The following is a 19906-nucleotide window of genomic DNA, read 5'->3' on the forward strand; positions in this document are numbered from 1 at the left end:
GAACAGGACGACAGTTAGGATGACAGAACAGGACGACAGAACAAGACGACAGCTAGGACGACAGAACAAGACGACAGCTAGGACGACAGAACAAGACGACAGAACAAGACGACAGTAAGGATGACAGAACAGGTCGACAGAACAAAATGACAGTTAGGACAACAGTAAAAAAAAAAAAAAAAAAACAGAAAAAAAAGACGACAGGACGACAGATTAAGACGACGTCAACAGACAACATGCACGTCAACATATACTGATTTACCTGAATAATTAGGCAATAACTGTAGACAAAGACAAATGTGTAGTACAAAGCAGTCGCCTCTTTTTTGGCACAAATGGAACCCCATAAAATTACCCTATTTAAAATGTAATAAGTAGTGTAACTATTTCAGTTGCTTTAGAGGTAATGTAACATTACTTTTGATTACTTTTCTAAATTTCTGACGAATGTTTTCAATTGTTAAACCTTTTGAAACTTTTAAAGCAGGCAGGTTTAACCTTACAGTAGCACTCAACACTAATTACTGTCAGATTTACAAAATCCTTCATCGCTTGAATTAAGATTATAATAATTTAATTTTAAAGCACAGCCAAAGATCATGATTTGAGATCATGAGGTTAAATACAGATTTAAAATCATAAGATATAGTTTAATAGCTATGATACCATTTTTAAAAACAAATTGCTTAGCTATGAATGGCATCTAAATAATCTTAAATCTTAATCTTAAAAAATAAAGCATATACATACACCAAAATATGAAATAATTCAGTTATTGAATAAGCATGTGTCCTATTTTGTGTCCCAAACTCCTGAAACATTGGTGTCTCATATTTTAACGCAGTCAATGCAATTTGGGAAATAAATCAATCAAAATATTCACATGTAACCCACTTTGTAATTGTAAACGTTTTCATAAGTAACGGTATAACTATATTCGTTATTTCTCAGTAACTGTAACAGATTAGTTAAATTTTGTTTTTAATTAAATTACATAATTCCATGTAACTAGTTACTCTAGCAAAGTTCGAGCCCCTACCACTGTCATCAAGGCATCAAAATGTGCAACAAACACTTGAAATACAAAATGACATTCGTAAGCTGAAATATGTACCCTCTCTCTTTCACAAACACAGATTGACATACATGCTCAAGTTCTGCAATCCTCCTGTATGTTTGCAGTATGTGCATTGAGCACTGCTGTTTAGTTTGCTTGTTTGGGGCCAAATTTCTTTTTACTTTTGATACATTTGCATTTTTGAAATATTTAAAACATTTTATTTTGATGAATTTTACTTTTATCAGATCTACCAGTTGTTATATTTTTTTTATTTTGTGCTGGTCAATTATGAACAATAGATAGTTGAACTTCTAGCAAAAACTGGAGAGAATTGCGTTGGCCAAGGGGCCGCTGCTGCAAATATTTGAGTGGCTCCTCCCCTAACAGATATAATCTCACTCCAAACTTTTTCCAAAACTTGAGAGGCCTGATTCTAATAATATGGCAAATCACACTAATCTGCAGTATCAAGCCGCAAAACGAGCCGTTTTGCAAAGCTAAAAATAGCTGGAAGAGAATGACACCGGAAAGCCAGACGCATTTTACTGCTTGATGTTCCAAATTGGTGTCTTACCATCAGTTTTGCCAAGTCTGCTATTTTCCCATTAAATTGTGCTAATTTAACACTGTTAATGTGGGTTGTTTTTCGTTTCCGCGGGTTGAAGCGACCCCAAAAGTCTGATAATTAGTCCATGGAATGTTAATTTTACAAGGGGAACACATCCATAAAACATGTATTTTACGCCCAAACGCATTTTTAACTGGGGGACCCCCCTACGAAACACAATTGGCTAGTTTTGAGTAGCAGTTGGGTGGGTTTTGTCATGAAAACCTGACAACTCTGCTTACCATGCTGTTTTAATGTATTCTTTATTATGAGCACACTGTAAAACTGTTTGCACTATAAACCAGTGTAATGCACGCTGTTATTCTCATTATTTCCCAATAGTAGATAATGAGCCGGAAGTCTCACAATAGGCTTACTTCCACGTTGAGAAAAAAAAAAAAGAAAAAAAAAAAAGGTGGATACAAATTAATATGTGCAAAAGAACGACTAAAATGACAAAAATAGTCAGTATAACTCAAAAGCCCTTTTTAATTGTTTTCATTCTTGTACCATTTTCTTTCACATTCATACTTGTACTCAAACTGAAACTTGTTTTTGAATTGCAGTTATATTAAAGAGAGAGAGAGAGAGAGAAAGGCAACATATGATTTATAATCAAACTGTAATAGATTTCCACAAGACTACTGAATTGATTTTGAAAAACAAAGTAAACGCCATCAAACTTTAACTGTCAGAGGCAAGATATTGAATTCAGGTTTATTTAAAGCATTAAGTTTACTGGGCTTGACATGGTTATCACTTGTGACTAAATCCATCCAGAGAAAACTAAGAAAATGTAGGTATTTAAAACCAAACCCAATCCATGCGAGACATGAACCAAGGCCTGTGGATAAAGAAGAGACATTCAGATCCTGTGTGTTGATGCAGCAATCATTCAAATCATAAAAAGCACACATTCACACTACTGCTAATATTACAAATGTACACATTCCTGGTTGACCCAAAAAAAAAAAAAAAACTCTTGCAGCATTTATTATACCTCTTTATATGAATTGTATGAAATTGTTTTGCCAATGCAAAGCACTGTGACACAGTATAAGGAACCATTACAAAGAAAGAACATGAAAGAACTTGAACATCCACAGGTAAAAGCCAAGCAACTCTCGTGAAACACATTTAGTCATTTATACAGAAGAACTTTTGCATACACAGTGAACTCAGGTGCAACCGAATAAAAGCCGCAGCATGCTTAAACTATAGGAGTGGGTTAGAAAACAACACCAATGAAACGAGGTAGTTGATTGGAAGTTTCTAGTTTAGCGCTTCTAGACTAGCTCAGCTACCACATCCAGCACAAAGCAACCGCAGCAGAGCAGCACCTTCGCAAGTTCCCGGCCGCCAAGCCAGAGCCTTGTGTTTTCAGCGCAACACAGATTGTCAACGGCCTGAAGTTAGAAGATGGTGATTTAGTGGTTTGCTACGGAATGGACGACAGATGGCAGCATGGAGGTCAAGGCTCGCTGGATATTCATGACCTTGGTTTGAGTGAACCTGCATAGTTTAACACCTTCAGTGCCCACAAGATATGATGTGTTTCATTGTGAAAAATAAAAAGGACAATACTATTATTAAAAACTAATTCATACAAAAAAATAAAAATACATGAACTCCAAATCTCTCGTTTCGTATGTGCTTGATAAAACCTAACAAAAGGAGCGAAGCGATGGAGAATATGAAAAGAAAACAGGTGTATGATGTCGTAAGAGAGCATAATTACAAGAGAAATATGAGAAAATAAATAAGACTTGTCCAAATTCAAATTTCAGTTCTCTGTCATCTACACTGTACAAAGATTTTGACATCAGTCGCTCACCACCTGACAGCTTGACAAAGTTTCATCCAAGCCTCTGTTCAAGACACTTTCCGTTTTGCCTTTTTCAACCTAAATTACAAGGCCGACTGTGCAGTTCTTAGATCACCAGATCATTGATCGTCCTCATTCGAGGATGCATCTTTCCAATCCAAGTCGGACATTTAGCCTAAATATTTTCATCTCCTATATTTCTCTATAAAAGGCCCCAAATGATTTCACCGAAAGAACGCCACCGAAACACAACGAGACAGTTTCAGGTCAGAGGTTCGGCTCTGGATCGAGCTGTCCGGATACCGCATTCCCTCTCAGTGATTGATGGGATGGGCGATCCTTCACGGGACGCCTTTTTCACCCGCTGACCTGGAGATGAAAAAGTGGAACATGGGCACCAAGTAGAGAATGATAAGCTCACTGAGCTGTAGCATGCAGTCGGATGAGCCGGGAGGCTGTTCTACACGCTCTCTGGACCGAATCGAAGCTGAACATGCGAGTCCCTCCCTAAGCCCACCCGCACGAGTCAATCCTCTAGAAGGTCTCGGTCTAGCTCCATGTAAGGCTCATCTATGTAGCCGATAATAGCACAGGGAGAAGTCCTGTCCTCTCCGAGCAGCACTGAAACAGTCTCCTTCCAAAAACTGAACGGAATACAGGAGCTCTGAAAGGAAAGAGAACACAGATGTTAAAGAGAAGAAATTGTTGAAGTCGTTATTTTAGTTTTCTCGTAGCTTCACAAAACCACTGATGTCACATGGACTATTTTAACGATGTCCTTACTATCTTTCTGGGCCTTGAAAGTGGTACTTCCACTGCTATCTATGGAAGAACGCTCTCAGATTTCATCAGAAATATCTTAATTTGTGATCCGAAGATGATCGAAGGTCTTACGGGTTTGGAACGACATGAGGATGAGTAATTAAAGGCGTCCTACTATGCTCTTTCACAAAGTCTTGATTTAGTTTTGGGGGTGTACAAAAACATGCTTTTATGCTTTGTGGTTCGAAAAACGCATTATTTTTCACATCATTTACATTATTACAATACCTTTCTACCAGCCTGGCACAAATGGCTCGATTAGTTCTGGGTTTGATGAAGGCCTGCCTTCCGAAAAACAAAATGTGTTGTGATTGGTTAGCTGTCCCACTGCGTTGCGATTTGGCGAACAGCTTAGACAGTGTTTCAGTACTGCCACGCCCTTGTCAAAGTAGCAAGTTCCATGTAAAACTGTTAGCGCAAGCTGGATTAAAGGGATTCTTAAGTTTTAAATATGGATATTTTTCTTACAAAAATGCATCAATTCGCTACAGGAGGCCTTTACTGACCCCCCGGCGCTGTGTGAGTAGGGTTGGATATCGTTTGAATTTTATCAATTCCAATTCCAACTTTTTAGTATTTCTGTGATAAGCTGAATGTTTGTAACATGGAAATAATTAACTATGTGGTTGAAAAGACTATGAAGCTGTTTCTTTTATATACATGACAGTGACGCTATTTAGGTCCGCGGCAGCACGAATGCAGATTTGAATGTTCAAAGCACACTTCTGTGATCGTATGCTGCACGGACAAACCACGAGTGATCACAGTGTTGTAAATAAAACAAATGAATCATTGTAATTCAGGAATATAGAATCACGTTGGTGTTTAAATCGTGTTTGTGATCTTTAACGATCTGTTAGTTTAAAGTGCTTTGTCATGGTGGTGACACCTCTCTTGCAACATGTTTAGCTTATCACAAATATTACACTTTGCATTTTTGACTTCTGATAACAAGTGTAGCCAAACTTTGGAGCGCTTAGATTAGCGAGCAAGGTCCTGGCAGATCGCTAGGTCGGGTCCTCACAGATGAAAAAAAGAAAAGATCCACAAACAGAAATCGATAGGTGGAATCGAAATTTTAATTTTACAAGAAGTATCCGATTTCTGATTCTGGAATCTGAATTGATTTTCGACCCTTACCCTTACCCAACCCTACGTGTGAGGCACTTATTATTATGGATGGATGCACTTTATTGGACTTGCAGCTCGTTGAAGCATCTCAGAAGCTGCTCTACTTGCCGCATTGTTTAAGTTAGGCTAATCCCCCACCTCGTCCCTACCCACACCCCAACCATTTGAATTTCTGTAGGCGGGATTTATTTTAATGATATTCTGATGGGCTGCGTTGACATCATAACATCAGGAAAACAATGGTGTAGTGCAAAGGGGCCGTTCATTGTAATTCTTGAAAAGGGATTTTTTTTAAATGAAATATCCCTTTGGAGTGGACTTTGAGATTTGTAACTTTGTAGGTCTTTTTTATGCTCACACACAAACATACACACTGCACACTAACTAAAATTCAAAAAGTGAAAAAGCATAATAGGACCCCTCTAATGACAGAATTTTCATTTTTTTCATCTCTTTAAGACCTTTTAAGGCCTTCATTTGTGGAAAGCCTAATTAGAACTTTTGGCATGCTCACATTCTCCAGGCAGGTGCTGTCCTTGTCCTTGTTGAGGTAGTGGTGCTGCCAAAAGCGCAGCAAGTTGTGGAAGTTGTTGAGCAGGCAGCCGGGATATTTCTCTGCGTATTCCTTCTCCCGCAGGGCATTCAGGTAAAACGGGAGCTTGCCTCTCCTCCGGGCCAGCATCAGAATCACGAGGCTGGTGTTAAGACAACTCACATTCTCCTGGGAGAGCAACCAGAAAAACAAAGGAGAAAAACATAGGAATAATTATCATGGAGGATTGAAATGAGACAAACGGCGAGGAGATCTGCACTGTGGACTTGCCTGTGTGAGGGTCTGCACGTTGATGATGTTAACCAGCCTAAAAAGGAAGGACAGTCTGTTCTCCACTCGAGCCATGTAGGACAGCAGACAGCACTCAGAGAGCACTTCAACCACTGCAAAGGCACAAACACAGGCTAAAATAGACACGGCAATTTTTCAAAACAGCGACGGGACTAAATGTTTTTCTGAAATTGTGTCTAATGCTCTGAACAAACTTCCCATCTGATTAAGCATTTTATAAGGTCTGTGAAAGGGAAAATATTTTCAGCTTTCCATCAGATGTTGTCTGAGTGTATAAAAATATTTTTTAAAACCACTTTCACTAATATTCTGCCTAATAAATGTATAATTTAATCCGGTGCATTGATTTTCACTTGTATGTATCAGAGAATTATTACAAAGGCAACTGATGTTAATGAAAGAATTTGCAGCTTTACTCGCAAGCAACAATTCCTGTTCATCAATAAGTTGAGAACCAGACCCTTTATAAACCTAAATATACTTGATTGAATTAAATTAATTGAAAAGTGTAGTGTAGTAGTAATAGAATATGTTTGCGGTCATAATGACAGTAGCGCACACAAAACAGTACCTGTTCCATGCTCCGTGCGGTTAGCGTGTATCTTACATGCGTACCGTGCCCGAGCCCAACCGAACCGTGCCCTGGCCCACCTCTTCCGACCTGGCCAGGGACAGCTAAACAAACTGTGCCCGAGCACGGCACAGAGCACTCACACTAGTAAAACGAATTGGGCTTTGGGGTTCAAATGTGCTCGGACACAGTTCAAAACACCTAGTGTGAGTACACCCTTAGAGACATCAACATCTTCTACACTAACAATGAAGTCAGAGCGAAATATTGTGATGAATGCACTTTTAATCTGACTACCTAAAGGCTGTGTCATTAGCCTAAATTAGACTAGTGAGAATAAGAATGTGAAGACAGCTGTTTGATCTCTGATCAACCTTATTTTGCAAAAACTGTATTTGATATGGCAAGTTCAATTTGCTTTTGTAAATCAGATTCACTTAAACTGATGTGAACTGAACTGAAGTACTTCAATGAATGTGCTCAAAATTTGGAGTTTTACGTAAAATAATGTTCTAGTAAACCAGTATGGAGATGAATACTGCCTTTAATTACGGTCTTGTTATATCAGTACAAAAACAAAATCAATCTTATTTGGTGTCAGTTAAGTTTTGTATACTGTGAATTTATTTTTTTTAATATACATTTTATGTAATTGTATGTAAATGTAATTTATTTATAAAGCTGAATTTTAAGCAGACATTAATCCAGTGTCACATGATCCTTTTGGAATCATTCTAATATACTGTATTGGTTTACTACTTATTTATCAATCTGTATTTTGCTGCTTAATATTTGTGGAAAACATCTATTTGGGATTTTTTTTATTCAGGATTCTTTGATGAACAGAAAATGTATTTTTAAGGCTGGGTGATATGGCAAAAAATAAATAAATAAATAAATAAATAAATAATAAAAATAATAATAATAATAATAATAATAATAATATTATTATATATATATATATATATATATATATATATATATATTTATTTATTTATTTATTTATTTATTTATTTATTTATTACACTTATTTTTTAAGTTTAAAGACAGTGAGAAAGTTGTAAAAATCAAACGGTTTTAAACTATTCTTTATGGTCAGAACATGACAAACACTTAACGTTTTTAAATTCTTTATACTTTCCCAGTCATTTTTCTTAATAAAAAAAAAAATATATTTCTTGTTTTGCATGTTCTAATGAGCACTATTGTTTCAAATCAAGAAACAAGTTTGTGTTGCCTGATAATATAAATAATATAACATTCTTTTTGTCTCTTAGAAGTGCACACCTGATAGTAGCTTGAGTTAGGATGCAGATTTATGTTCATTATCAAAATTAGTAATATCTGTAAAAATTGTAGCAACCTCATTTTTATATGGTGAAATTTTATTATTCTGACTGTCTGAGTGTTTAAATAGTCTTCCATAGTAGCATACATTTAGATCACAATAATAAGTTAAAACCACAAATATAGCACCTCAATACCATGGTAAAAATGTAATATGGTTTCTAGGGGTTTGTATGAAAAAAAACAAATACATTTAATATAAATGCTACAGAATAGTCACAAAAAAATACTGTAATTATATTCCATTACTCCTCCATTAATACATTCGATACATGTCTATGTTAATAATATAATAAAATTTGACACAAATACCCATATTTCTGACACAATACCATGATGCAATTAGTGCTACTACAGTTAATCCATGATAAATGATGGCGATTTGTAGATTAAAAAAATCTTCTGACTGTATCATTGCGCATAGTGTTTCTCCTGTTTGTCAGCGCTGTATCATCTGGCTGTAAACCAAGTTATTTGTGTTCTTCGCTGAATTCAAGAGCTTCAGACTGGATCTCAACGCATCTGCTTTAGTGAACTATCGCCACGCTACTGTTTGAACTTTGATCTGAGTGGATAAACGGTCCATGTGGCACGCTTCCAACAACTAGCGCTCTTTCGTTCCACCTTCGCCACAAACATTATATCAAACATTCATCAAGCTCGTTACCGTTTACAGAGGAAATTTACATTACGCGATAATTATCGTTATCTATTTGTCGCCCAGCCCTAACTGTTGCCTTTTATCAATGTAATGTTTCCTTGCTAAATAAAACCATTTGTTATTAATTTGAGCAATATCACTACAATTCCAAGAGTACAACAGCTGAATTTACCTTTCACATCCTCTGTCTGGCTCTCAAAGCGATCTAGAGAGAGGACAATACATCGCACAAGCATGTTGGAGTCCACCAGAGAGCTGTTGATCTGGGTGAGGAACACCTGGAACTGAAGGAGACACATTGTTTAACTAAAGTCAAATACAGTTTTTATTACAACCTCTACAATAAACCAGAATCTAATAAATCTTTTTGTTGTTGCCGGTACCTTTTCCTCTGTGTTGACATATTTGTTAAATCTCTTGAAGGCGTCAATGTTAAACTTCATAAGCTCCCCGAGCAAGTCGAAGTAGCTTTGCAGGACATCTCTGGACTTGCAGCCGCTGTCGATGATGCAGAAGAGGATGTGCTACAAATCAAAGACAGAATTAGACCATGCATTCTATAGGGATGGAGGATTCCACTACTTGAGTTTGACTAGTAAGACGCACAACGTTAACGTTTTTACCTCCAGCAAGCCTCTCTTCAGCAGAAACATCTGGTCTGCATATGAGGTGGCCCCTCTGAGGAAGCTCTCAACAGCTCTGGCCTGCCAGAACCTTTAGAGGGAACATATGTCACCATGACTTATGTGGCGTTTCCAAACACATTCAACCAAATCATAAAGAATCCAGCGCCTAACCTGAAGGAAGAGTCTGGCGGCTCTCTTTTCATGACAGTGAGGAGCCGTGTGAGAAGCCCTTTTTTACCATCACACACTAAACTCCTAAAAGACACATCAACAGGATAGATTATACTATTTGTCTGCCGTAAATAAATGCTGTATATTAGCTTGTAAACTATCATTTAATTCTGAATAATACCTGTCGGTGTTTACTAGAGCTTCCACCTCAGGGATATTTGCCTTTAGAGAGATGGCACTCAACTCATTCAGCTCCTGGGCGTTCAAAAGTAGGTATTTATTCCTGAGAACAAAAAAATAAATAAATAAATGAACAAACGCATTCTTTCAATCCTCAGGTACAGGAAGCTCACAATCTAACTTACTCATGGTGGTCACTAAAGCTCTGCAGAAGCCTCAAGAACTGGATTTTAAATGAGATTTCCTGTGCAATAAATAATAGGATAGCACGATCAATGAGAATTATGGGAAATAGACTACAGTGAATGAGTGAATGCATCTCAAAGCTCACCGGGCTGCAATCACAGTTTTCATTCTGTCCATGAACCACGTGATTAGAGGTGGTGTATTTCCTCCAGATGAGCTTGTCGAAAAGGTTATTGAGTCCAGGAATCAAACGAAACTCTGCCAACATTTTATGCACCTAAGAGATTATGATAAACAAGGATGAGAATTACAACATCAATCAGCTGTAAGTAGATCCTTTACTGACATGAACGACTTTTACCTGGTTCCGCTGACGGCCCATGAGAAGGACACACAGAACGTAAAGCACTTCCACCTTATACATGATCTCATGGACGATCTTCATGGACTGTGGCAAACGATGCCTCAGAGGGATGGTGGCCAATGTACTCTCATCAGAAGATTCTGTGAAGTGAATATAATAATACATTTTTTTTTAAATATTTAGAATTTTAACATTAAAAGAAATGAACGTTACATACTGTATAACTAAAACCCACTGTGAAACTTCTCGATTAACATTTAAAGGATTAGTTCACATTCAGAATAAAAATTTCCTGATAATTTACCCACTCCCATGTCATCCAAGATGTTCATTTCTTTCTTTCTTCAGTTGAAAAGAAATTAATGTTTCTGAAAAACATTCCAGGAGTTTTCTCCATATAGTGGACTTCACTGGTAGCCAAATTGCAGTTTCAATGTAGCTTCAAAGGGCTCTATACGCTCCCAGCTGAGGAACAAGGGTCTTAATCGAGCGAAACGAACAGTCATTTTCTTTAAAAAAAATTGGATACTTTTAAACCACAAATGCTCATCTTGCACTGACGCATGGTTAGTTCTGCATCTGTGTACATTAAGGAGACCAAAACCCCTTTTTGTAAAGAGCCTTTGACTTTGTTTGCACGTTCGCTTTGTAAACACTTCCGCCTACATCACGTGTGACCTTTCCAATGTGACTGCTTAATGTGTGAAGTCAAGCTAGTTTAAGACAAACATTTGTGGTTAAGAAGCTGAGCTGTAATAGTCCGATCGCCATTGTTTCAACTCAGGTGCAGTGGAAGACAAGAATGTCTCCGATTGAGCATTTAAGGTGTTCTGTTGTCAGATGTAATAACTATCACAGCCGTCGTCATTTACTCCCGACATCTGAGCCTTTGAAGATGCAGAGGATTAACATTACTTTCGATTTTGAAAAAAAATGCACTGGGCGATCTACATAAATGTGTCTATGTTTGCGCGAATCATTCGTGATCCAGCTTCACCTACAGCAGACGTGAGTATAAGGGTATTTTATACATCTCTGCAAATGCTCTCTTAATAATGTACTAGTTAGCAAGTTTCCCAGCTAAACTTCGCTAAAGTAAACAGAATGGTTCATCAGCCCACAGAAGTGAGGGGTGGGGTGAGCAGAGCTCATTAGCATTTAAAGGAACATGCAACAAAACTGGCTGATGTCTGCAGAGCTGATTTTGACAAGGGAAAAGGGGTGTTTTTACACTACCACTGAGAAATTTGAACCAAAGTATGTTATACACTTCTCATTAAGACCCTAACGAATAATAATATCAACTTGTGGAAAATGGGCATCCGATGACCCCTTTAACTAAATTAAAATCAACATTTGGTGTGACCATCCTTTGCGTTTAAAACAGCATTTGCTCTAGGTGCGCTTGCGCATAGTTTTTCCAGGTAGCTTTGCAGGTAGGTCTCTTAAGGCATCTTGGAGATGTTTCCACAGTTCTTCTGGATTTAGTCTATCTCAGTTTATTCTGTTTCTTTATGTCATTCATGTTGCCACATTCAAATAAAATGCAGGCTATGCGTCACTAATTAAATACATGTTCAGCTTATTGTCAGTGTCTTACATGTGTGCTTCTCGTAAACAGTCAGCAGATATGCATATAAACAGCCTTTTAATTAACAGAGTAGAATAATCATGGCTGATAGTAATACATGCAAATGTGAAAGAAAACCAAACTGGATGCAACTTGGCCAACTTGTTAATGAAAACAAGGATATAATCAAAGGAAAAACTGGAGTTGGGATAACCTCCAAAACCAAAAAAACATGCGTGGGAAAACATGTGCAAATAAATCCAGCGCGTTTCTAAAATGTTTATGTTCCAAGGCAGACTGCCAATCTTCTGACATTTTGTGATTTGGTCTTAGTGACTTAGGAGTGCTCTTCACTACTTCAAACGTTTCACAGATTTAGGAGCAAGGTTTAGCATTAAAACGCTTTGCGAGATACGCTTAGAGCAAAAAAGTCCTAAATTTAGGATTGACACCCATTATTTTTAAGATTTTTTCCTAAATAGGCAAGTTCTGAGCTTCTTTTAACCTTAAGATGTTTTGTGAATAGGGGCCCAGACCTCAGTGTGGAGAACTGGCTGTTGTCAGACTCACTGGATTATTACAATTAATAGCAAAATTTGGAAATGTAAACCGATATTTCCTTCTGACACACTACAGCAAAAGATAATAATAACTGACTATATATATCAATCTTTTTGTAGAAAATAACCAATTGTTTTACTAGGTAAGACACTTATTCCTTGGCTGGGATCATTTGGAGCCCTTTGAAGCTGCAATGAAACTGCAATGAAACTGCAATTTGGACCTTCAACCCATTGGCCACCACTGGATTCCATGGAGAAAAATCTTGGAATGTTTTACCAGGGAAAATGAAATGGAAACCTTAAAGGAGTTGTTCACCTCCAGAACAAAAATTTAGAGATAAATTACTCACCCCCCCATGTCATCCAAGATGTTCATTTCTTTCTTTCTTCAGTCAAAAAAACAAAAAAAAAAATCACGTTTCTTGAGGAAAAAAAAAAAAAAAATCAGGAATTATCTCCATATAGTGGACTTCAATAGTGCCCTCAAGTTTGAACTTCCAAAATGCAGTTTAAATCCAGGTTCAAATGGCTCTGAATGATCCTAGTTGAGGAAGAAGGGTCTTATCTAGCAAAATGATCTGTCTTTTTTTAAACAAATTGACAATTTATATACTTTTTTTCGGTTCAAAATGGTCAATACAGTTAGGGTATGTCAAAAAACTCCCATCTCATTTTCTTCTCTACATTTCTTCCCTACTTCCTTACATCGTCCTACATCATTGCAGAAGTACCAATCTAGTGTTTACAGTGAACATGCCAAGAAGATCAAACGCCCTTAACCACAAAAGGTAAAAAAGCGATGTAGGACAATATTGACTTTGAAGAAGAAAATGACACGAGAGTTTTTTGATCTACTCTCACTGTATTGAGCCAGATTACACAGACTTTGAGGTTAAAAAGTATATTAATTGTCAATTCGTTTCGAAAATGACTGATCGTTTCACTAGATAAGACCCTTATTCCTCGGGTGGGATCGTTAATAGCCATTTGAAGCTGCATTTAAACTGCATTTTGTAAGTTAACACTTGGGGGCACCACTGAAGTCCACTATACGGAGAACATTCCTGAAATGTTCTCCTCAAGAAACCATTTCCTATGGACTGAAGAAAGAAAGACATGAACATCTTGGATGACAAAGGGGTGAGTAAATTATCTGTACATTTTTGTTCTGGAAGTGAACTTCTCCTTTAATTTCTTTCCGGCTGAAGAAACACAGACATGAACATCTTAGATGACAAAGGGGTGAGTAAATTATCAGGAAACTTTAATTCTGAAAGTGAACTAATTCTTTAATTTTCCATTTCTGTTGGTAATGCTAGAACACTAGGCACTTTGTGTCACATTTATTTCCAGAGTGATGCAGCCATTCTCACCTGTGCTACTGTGCTCGGCTTCATCAGTTGCTATCTGCATGAGTGCATCCAGCACTAGAGTGTTGTCGAGCCAAGTGTACCATTCCTCCAGTTCCTGCAGAAAGTTTGATGTTCCAGTTGCCTCGGACACCTTCCGTGTGGCCAACTTACAGAGACGCTCAATGAAGCCGGGGATGTTCAGGAGTGTGACTGGAAAATATAACATTATGTTTTCATTATTCGTGCCCTATTAACCCTCACCCCATGAATAAATCCCTGCCAGAAATACACTACAAACATATACATGCTGGAAAAAGCAATTCCCCTTTAGCAATGACCTTATTCTCTACAAATCCTCCATCACCCCTTTATCATTCTTAGCAGAATAAGTCAGTTTGTAGTCCCCCTACCCTGGTTGACCTCGGCACGTGATGGGCTGGTATTGCGTTTCTGCTGTGCATTTTTAGCCAGGAGTGTGTGTTTGTCATCATTCCCCACATCAGGCTCAGAGATGGTGACGGAGAGGATACGACAAAAGTTGGCAAGCTGCTGCTGGTCAAAGCTCTGAACGAGTCCTGACAGGTTCGGGATCCACTCCAGCTGAATCATTTCCTGTCAAATATTAGTGTTTACATATCCAACATGATTAACACAATTAAATATTGCGTGTTTTTTGTACAGAAAACAAATATTCATAATCTTCTCAATGGATTTTAAGCCTGCCCATAGTGTCAGCAAGACAAATCCAGAGGCACTGATTTGTATTAACAGGTTAAAAACACAATGCCATTAAGAAAATTAAGGTTGAGGTTACAGCTGTATAATATTAGTACTGACTTTTTTGACTCCAAGAATATCCTCAATTAACGTAGCTGTTTGCAAAAAAGTCTTCTTATTTGTCATCAATGTGAAGAGAAATAACACAAAATCCTCCCTCGATGCCAAGCTTTTTGTGACCCCTTCCGTCTGCAGGAAAACAAATGCACTTATTGAACTCATACCCTCATCATGTGGATACTAGTCACTCTTGTTCTTATTCATAAATGAGAAAGAAGATTGAATACATACACATATGCAGCAATTGTACAGTACACTAAGGCAGTCCTTCACCAAGTCATCATTCACTACAAGTAGTTTAAAAATTATATTAAAAAAGATTGATTTTTACATTTGTTCATGACAGACATAACAATGGTCAACAAAATAAGTGTACTTAAAAATATTATGATTAATTCTGATTTTTTTTTTAAAAACATTTAAACAATAATTACTCATGAATCGTCATAAAATCTTCTAGTCAACTTACTCTTGGGTTTTTGTAGTGTAGTCAAAGTGGGTCTCATCAGAAGCTCCACCAGCAGCTAACAAGACAAACAATCAGTCATTATTATAAACTCATCTATGGCTGCAAATAACATCTATATAAAAAAAAAAAAAATGATTCTACCAGTTATTTATTCACTGGATAAACAAAAGTTAATTTTATTTACTGTATTTTGCTGAAAAAATATTTTCCCCTTATTACACAAACACACACACACACACACTCAAGCCAAGACAGACTCTTTGGAGTCATTCTTGGCTAATTAGGGTGAAACATCTGCAGAAGGCTGTCAAATACACACTACCCTAATATTGATAGATAACCCACAATCAAATTATAATGTCGACAAAACAGAGGGGAAAAAAAGCTGTTCTAATTCAATGTAGCTTTCTTTGGAATCTGTGAGCCTGCAATGCTCTCCTTCAACAATGTGTAAATAGAAGTTGAACAACTGTTTTTTTTTTTTTTTTTTTTTTTTAAGGAGTAGCTCACTTCCAGGACAAAAATTTATGGATAATGTTCTCATCCCCTTCCAGAATTTTTCTCCATATAGTGGACTTCTATGGTGCCTGCGAGTTTGAACTTCCAAAATGTAGTTTAAATGCAGCTTCAAAGGGCTCTAAACGATCCCAGCCAAGGAAGAAGGGTTTTATCTAGGGAAACGGCTGGACAGACAATTTATATACTTTTCAACCTCAAACGCTCGTCTATTCTCTGCAATGTGCATGCGAACTCTGTGTAACCCACGTCATACAGTTCAGTGTTGCCAAGTTTGTGGTTTTCCACAGAATTGTGCTACTTTAACACTGTTGCTACGGGTTGTTTTGCATGTCCGTGTGTTGAAGCGAACCCGATAACGTGATATTTATCCCCTGGAATGCAAATTTTACAAGGGGAACCCAGCCAGAAACTGGTATTTTACCCCGCAGAGCACTTTTTTTAACAGGGGACCCCCTTGAAATGCAATTGGGCTAGTTTTGTTTTTGGGCACCACTGGGCTTTTTTTGTTGTGAAAACCTGGCAACCCTGATACAGTTAAGGTATGTCAAAAAACTCCAACTTCGCTGCAGACGTACCGGCCCAGTATTAACAAAGTGAACATGCAAAGAAAATCAAATGCCCTTTACAAAAAATGTAAAACAGTGATGTAGGATGATTTTGAAGTTGGAAGAGAAAATGAGATAGGAGTTTTTCAACCTGCCCTATAACTTGGATGAAAACAGAGTTCGCATGCATGTTTCAGAACAGACAAGACAAGCGTTTGAGGTTAAAAAGTATATAAATAGTACATTTTTTTGGAAACTATCCAACCATTTCACTAGATAAGACCCTGCTTCCTTGGCTGGGAATGTTTAGAGCCCTTTGAAGCTGCACTGAAACTGTATTTTGGAAGTTTAAACTCACAGGCACCATAGAAGTCTTCTTTACGAGTGAAGAAAGAAACACATAAACATCTTGGATGACAAAGGGGTGAGTAAATTATCATCAAATTTTTAGTTCTGGAAGTGAACATCTCCTTTTAAGTACATTTAGGAATTACACTATACACTCACATCTACACCTCCAAACAGGTCAAAGGTGTACGTGTTGGGAAAGGTGGACTCCTGTGCCGTCTTTCTGTCCTCTGTCACAAAAGACATTGCCTCCATAGACAGCAGGGATGACAGTTCCTGTTTCCGAGCACCATATAATGAAGTACGGTTATCAAGTGGCTATAAACCAATTTGTAAGATATTAGGAAATTACCAGACTGAGAGAAGAGAACAGAGGAAGAGTTCTCACCTTCAAGACAATGTGCGTGCGGGTGAAGTCACTGTTTAGATGGCTACTCTCGTACAGCTCTTGGAGTAAGACTGGAATCCCATGCCATTTTGCTCTCTTATCTCTCTCCTGAAGAAGAGCTTCTGGGAGCTGGAAATAAAAAACAATAACAAGATTTGCATTTCCCTCAAAGAAATACCAGTTCTTGCAAGTCAGCAAAAGAACAATACTAGACTTTAGGCTTTGGTTCTGAAATCTTATGCTGCATCACAGCTGCTTTGCCACTGTCATGATACTCAACATACCACTCACACATACACATACATGCATAATCAAAAGTGACATGCATTTGCTGTTAAATAATTAATAGCATCAATTTTGTTGAATATGCTGCCTTGCAAACCTAGTAATAAAAAAACATTTGCATGTTTGACAACTAATGTCAATAATGCAATGCTATTGCAATGAATTTACATGCGCATTACTTTGGAGGCATCAGCAATTTCAATCAAATGCAAAAGACATGTAAATACAAGCAACATCTTTGCACTTCATTTTGTGAAGGCTTTATAAGTTCACGTGACTATGAAGTACTCTACATCCTGACTATTAAGAATTGAATGTTTATTATATCTATTACAGGCTGCCTATAGAGTGTTTTCACAAGGGCCACATTGGAGGCACTGGATGTAAACAATGCCACTAAACCGAATGAAACTTGCATATTTTGCTGATTATTGCAGCTGTATTAATCGGGAAATACATCTAAGTACTATGGACTGCCAAAAGTTGTAACAAATCAAGGAGAAGAGCGCAAAAAAAAAAAAACTGTCTGAGGAACAAAAGACAAACTGAACCAAGAATCTTAACAACATTCGCCTTTGTTTCTATTTACTGTCAGATAGGTGAAATAATTAGGCTAATATCTTAATTAATATTGCTCGTAAGTATCTTTACCACCTATCAACTTCAGTGTGTCAAAATATCTCCCTTTCCCGCTTACAAAGTCGTCCTCTATAAGATTTAGCAGCGTCCACACATTTTATCCCTGTTTTAGACAGCATAAATGAGCATTAAAATGTATTCAGTAGTACATTAACCATGCAATCCATGCTGTTGTTTACATCTGAGTATCTCCAATATGGCCACGCATCTGGGTAACTGACCAAACCACAATGTATGTGCAAACCTTCTATCCTCAGCTTCCTCCCGTGGTACCTGCCATTAGATTTTTGCATTATATTACACATAATTAGGGCTGTCAACGATTAATCGCGATTAACTGCATACAAAATAAAAGTTTAAGTTTGCCTAATATATGTGTGTACTGTGTATAATTATTATGTATATATAAATACAAACACATTCATGTATATATTTAAGAAATATTTACAAGCATATGTATTTATTATATTTTTTATATAATTTATTTTATATATAAATAAAATCATTTTGTATATTAATAACATATTTCTCATATATATACACATTAATTTGTGTGTATTTATATATACATGAAAATAACACACAGTACACACACATATATTAGGCAAACTTAAACTTTTATTTTGTATGCAATTAATCGCGATTAATCGTTGACAGCCCTACACATAATACTTAGAAAGTGTCGTAGTCTAAGTATTCATAAAAGTAAGATAACTGTCATGCAGTCATGTACCTTTTCATTTATTCAAAACACATGAAAAGGTACTTAGAGGAACTAGTAACAGGCTAACTTAAAAATGAATGTACAACAACATATGCAAGTTGGTTTAGGATACACACTTTCTGGCTATTTGGAAACATTTACTAACCTGTCACCTGTCTAGAAGCATTAGAAGGCAAAGACTACTCTTATGGGTCCTAACTTCTTATGCAAAAACTGTCAAATTCTGTGTAGGAAGAGAAAGTGAAACCTGTGTGGTTTAAACTGAGTAAAGTTCCCAGGCTCAGATCATGTCCAACTCAACAGGACATCTTACATAATTTAAGCTCTTTAAACTCGAGGCCTGAGCCAGCAAAATATCACTGCCTGGCTCAATAGCCCAAACTAATGAGTGCTATTTGCCGTTTAGGCTGGTGATAGACTAAAAGTGGATACGAAAATATATAAAAACGATCTGGCGTCTAAGTTAATGGTATCAAATGGGCTCAAAATGACAATCTCGGTGGCTATCAAAGAACTTGTTCAGCTTCACGATGTTCAAAAGCGGCCATAATGGTCAAAAAATGTTGTTTAGGTAGCTAGGCAGCTTATTAGGGTTGTGAGACACAACCTGTGTTTACTTGAAACAGCTAATCGATTATAAACATTAGATGATTACGGGATTGATTGAGTGAGATTATAAGTGATTATATTACTCATTCATAACAATGCTACTTCATGTTTCGGAGCCTTTAATTGGATTGTATTTGGACTGTATTTAAAGCCTCGTTTAACCCAAATTATTATTGGACAGTCAAAGCCAAGAACAACCTAATTAGTTAACGGCCAGTTGTCATTCTCCGTTTACGTGGTTTATTTTTAAACTACATTTATCAGTTGACTTCACATCTATTGAGAGATGACTTAAACTACTCCTACTCAAACTTAAGCGTCACACCCGTCCGATTTATTGTGTTTGTTAACTTAAAACGGGTTGATCGACGGTTCCAAACATAAACGCGGATCCCTGACAGCGGCTTTTGTGTATCCGCCGCACAAACTTTCCCGTTTACCTGAGTCCCCCTGCTGAAGCCTCGGCCCACGACTTGACTCTGCCGTATTCTGGTGAGAATATTCCTGTTTCGAGTCCGTTTCTTTCCTCCCATCCAAGGGGACTCGGGCCCCAGTAGCGTCGCCATTACTTCGTCTTCCTGAACTGCTCCAAACAGGAAGTTAAAATCGCTCTGCCTTTCGACGCTCACTGGTGTGTGTTGAGCGCCCTCGTGTGGACGATAT

General features: G+C 37.3%; 1 protein-coding gene across 1 annotated transcript; it reads right to left on the bottom strand.

Moving 5' to 3' along the window:
* Window positions 1-2131: 2131 nt before the first annotated feature.
* On the bottom strand, window positions 2132-19851 carry trpc4apa (transient receptor potential cation channel, subfamily C, member 4 associated protein a). The gene is made up of 19 exons (XM_051122809.1): window positions 19684-19851; window positions 16987-17115; window positions 16758-16874; window positions 15187-15241; window positions 14949-15004; window positions 14718-14846; window positions 14291-14492; window positions 13902-14090; window positions 10393-10535; window positions 10177-10308; window positions 10031-10089; window positions 9847-9948; window positions 9666-9749; window positions 9492-9582; window positions 9252-9392; window positions 9041-9152; window positions 6269-6381; window positions 5960-6166; window positions 2132-4156 (listed from the first exon to the last, which is right to left on the bottom strand). Exons 1-19 carry the CDS (start codon window positions 19807-19809, stop codon window positions 4019-4021), a joined length of 2325 nt encoding a protein of 774 aa, XP_050978766.1. The 5' UTR covers window positions 19810-19851; the 3' UTR covers window positions 2132-4018.
* Between the last annotated feature and the right edge of the window lie 55 nt (window positions 19852-19906).

This window comes from Labeo rohita, chromosome 11 (genome assembly GCF_022985175.1).
Source record: "Labeo rohita strain BAU-BD-2019 chromosome 11, IGBB_LRoh.1.0, whole genome shotgun sequence".
NCBI lineage: Eukaryota > Metazoa > Chordata > Actinopteri > Cypriniformes > Cyprinidae > Labeo > Labeo rohita.

Coding starts and splice junctions, on each gene's coding strand:
- trpc4apa (XM_051122809.1), bottom strand. CDS start 19,809: ATGGCGACGCTACTGGGGCCCGAGTCCCCTTGGATGGGAGGAAAGAAA. Junction 10,309..10,392: donor TGGGCCGTCAGCGGAACCAG/GTAAAAGTCGTT, acceptor ATAATCTCTTAG/GTGCATAAAATGTTGGCAGA. Junction 9,750..9,846: donor GCTCTAGTAAACACCGACAG/GTATTATTCAGA, acceptor TGTGTCTTTTAG/GAGTTTAGTGTGTGATGGTA.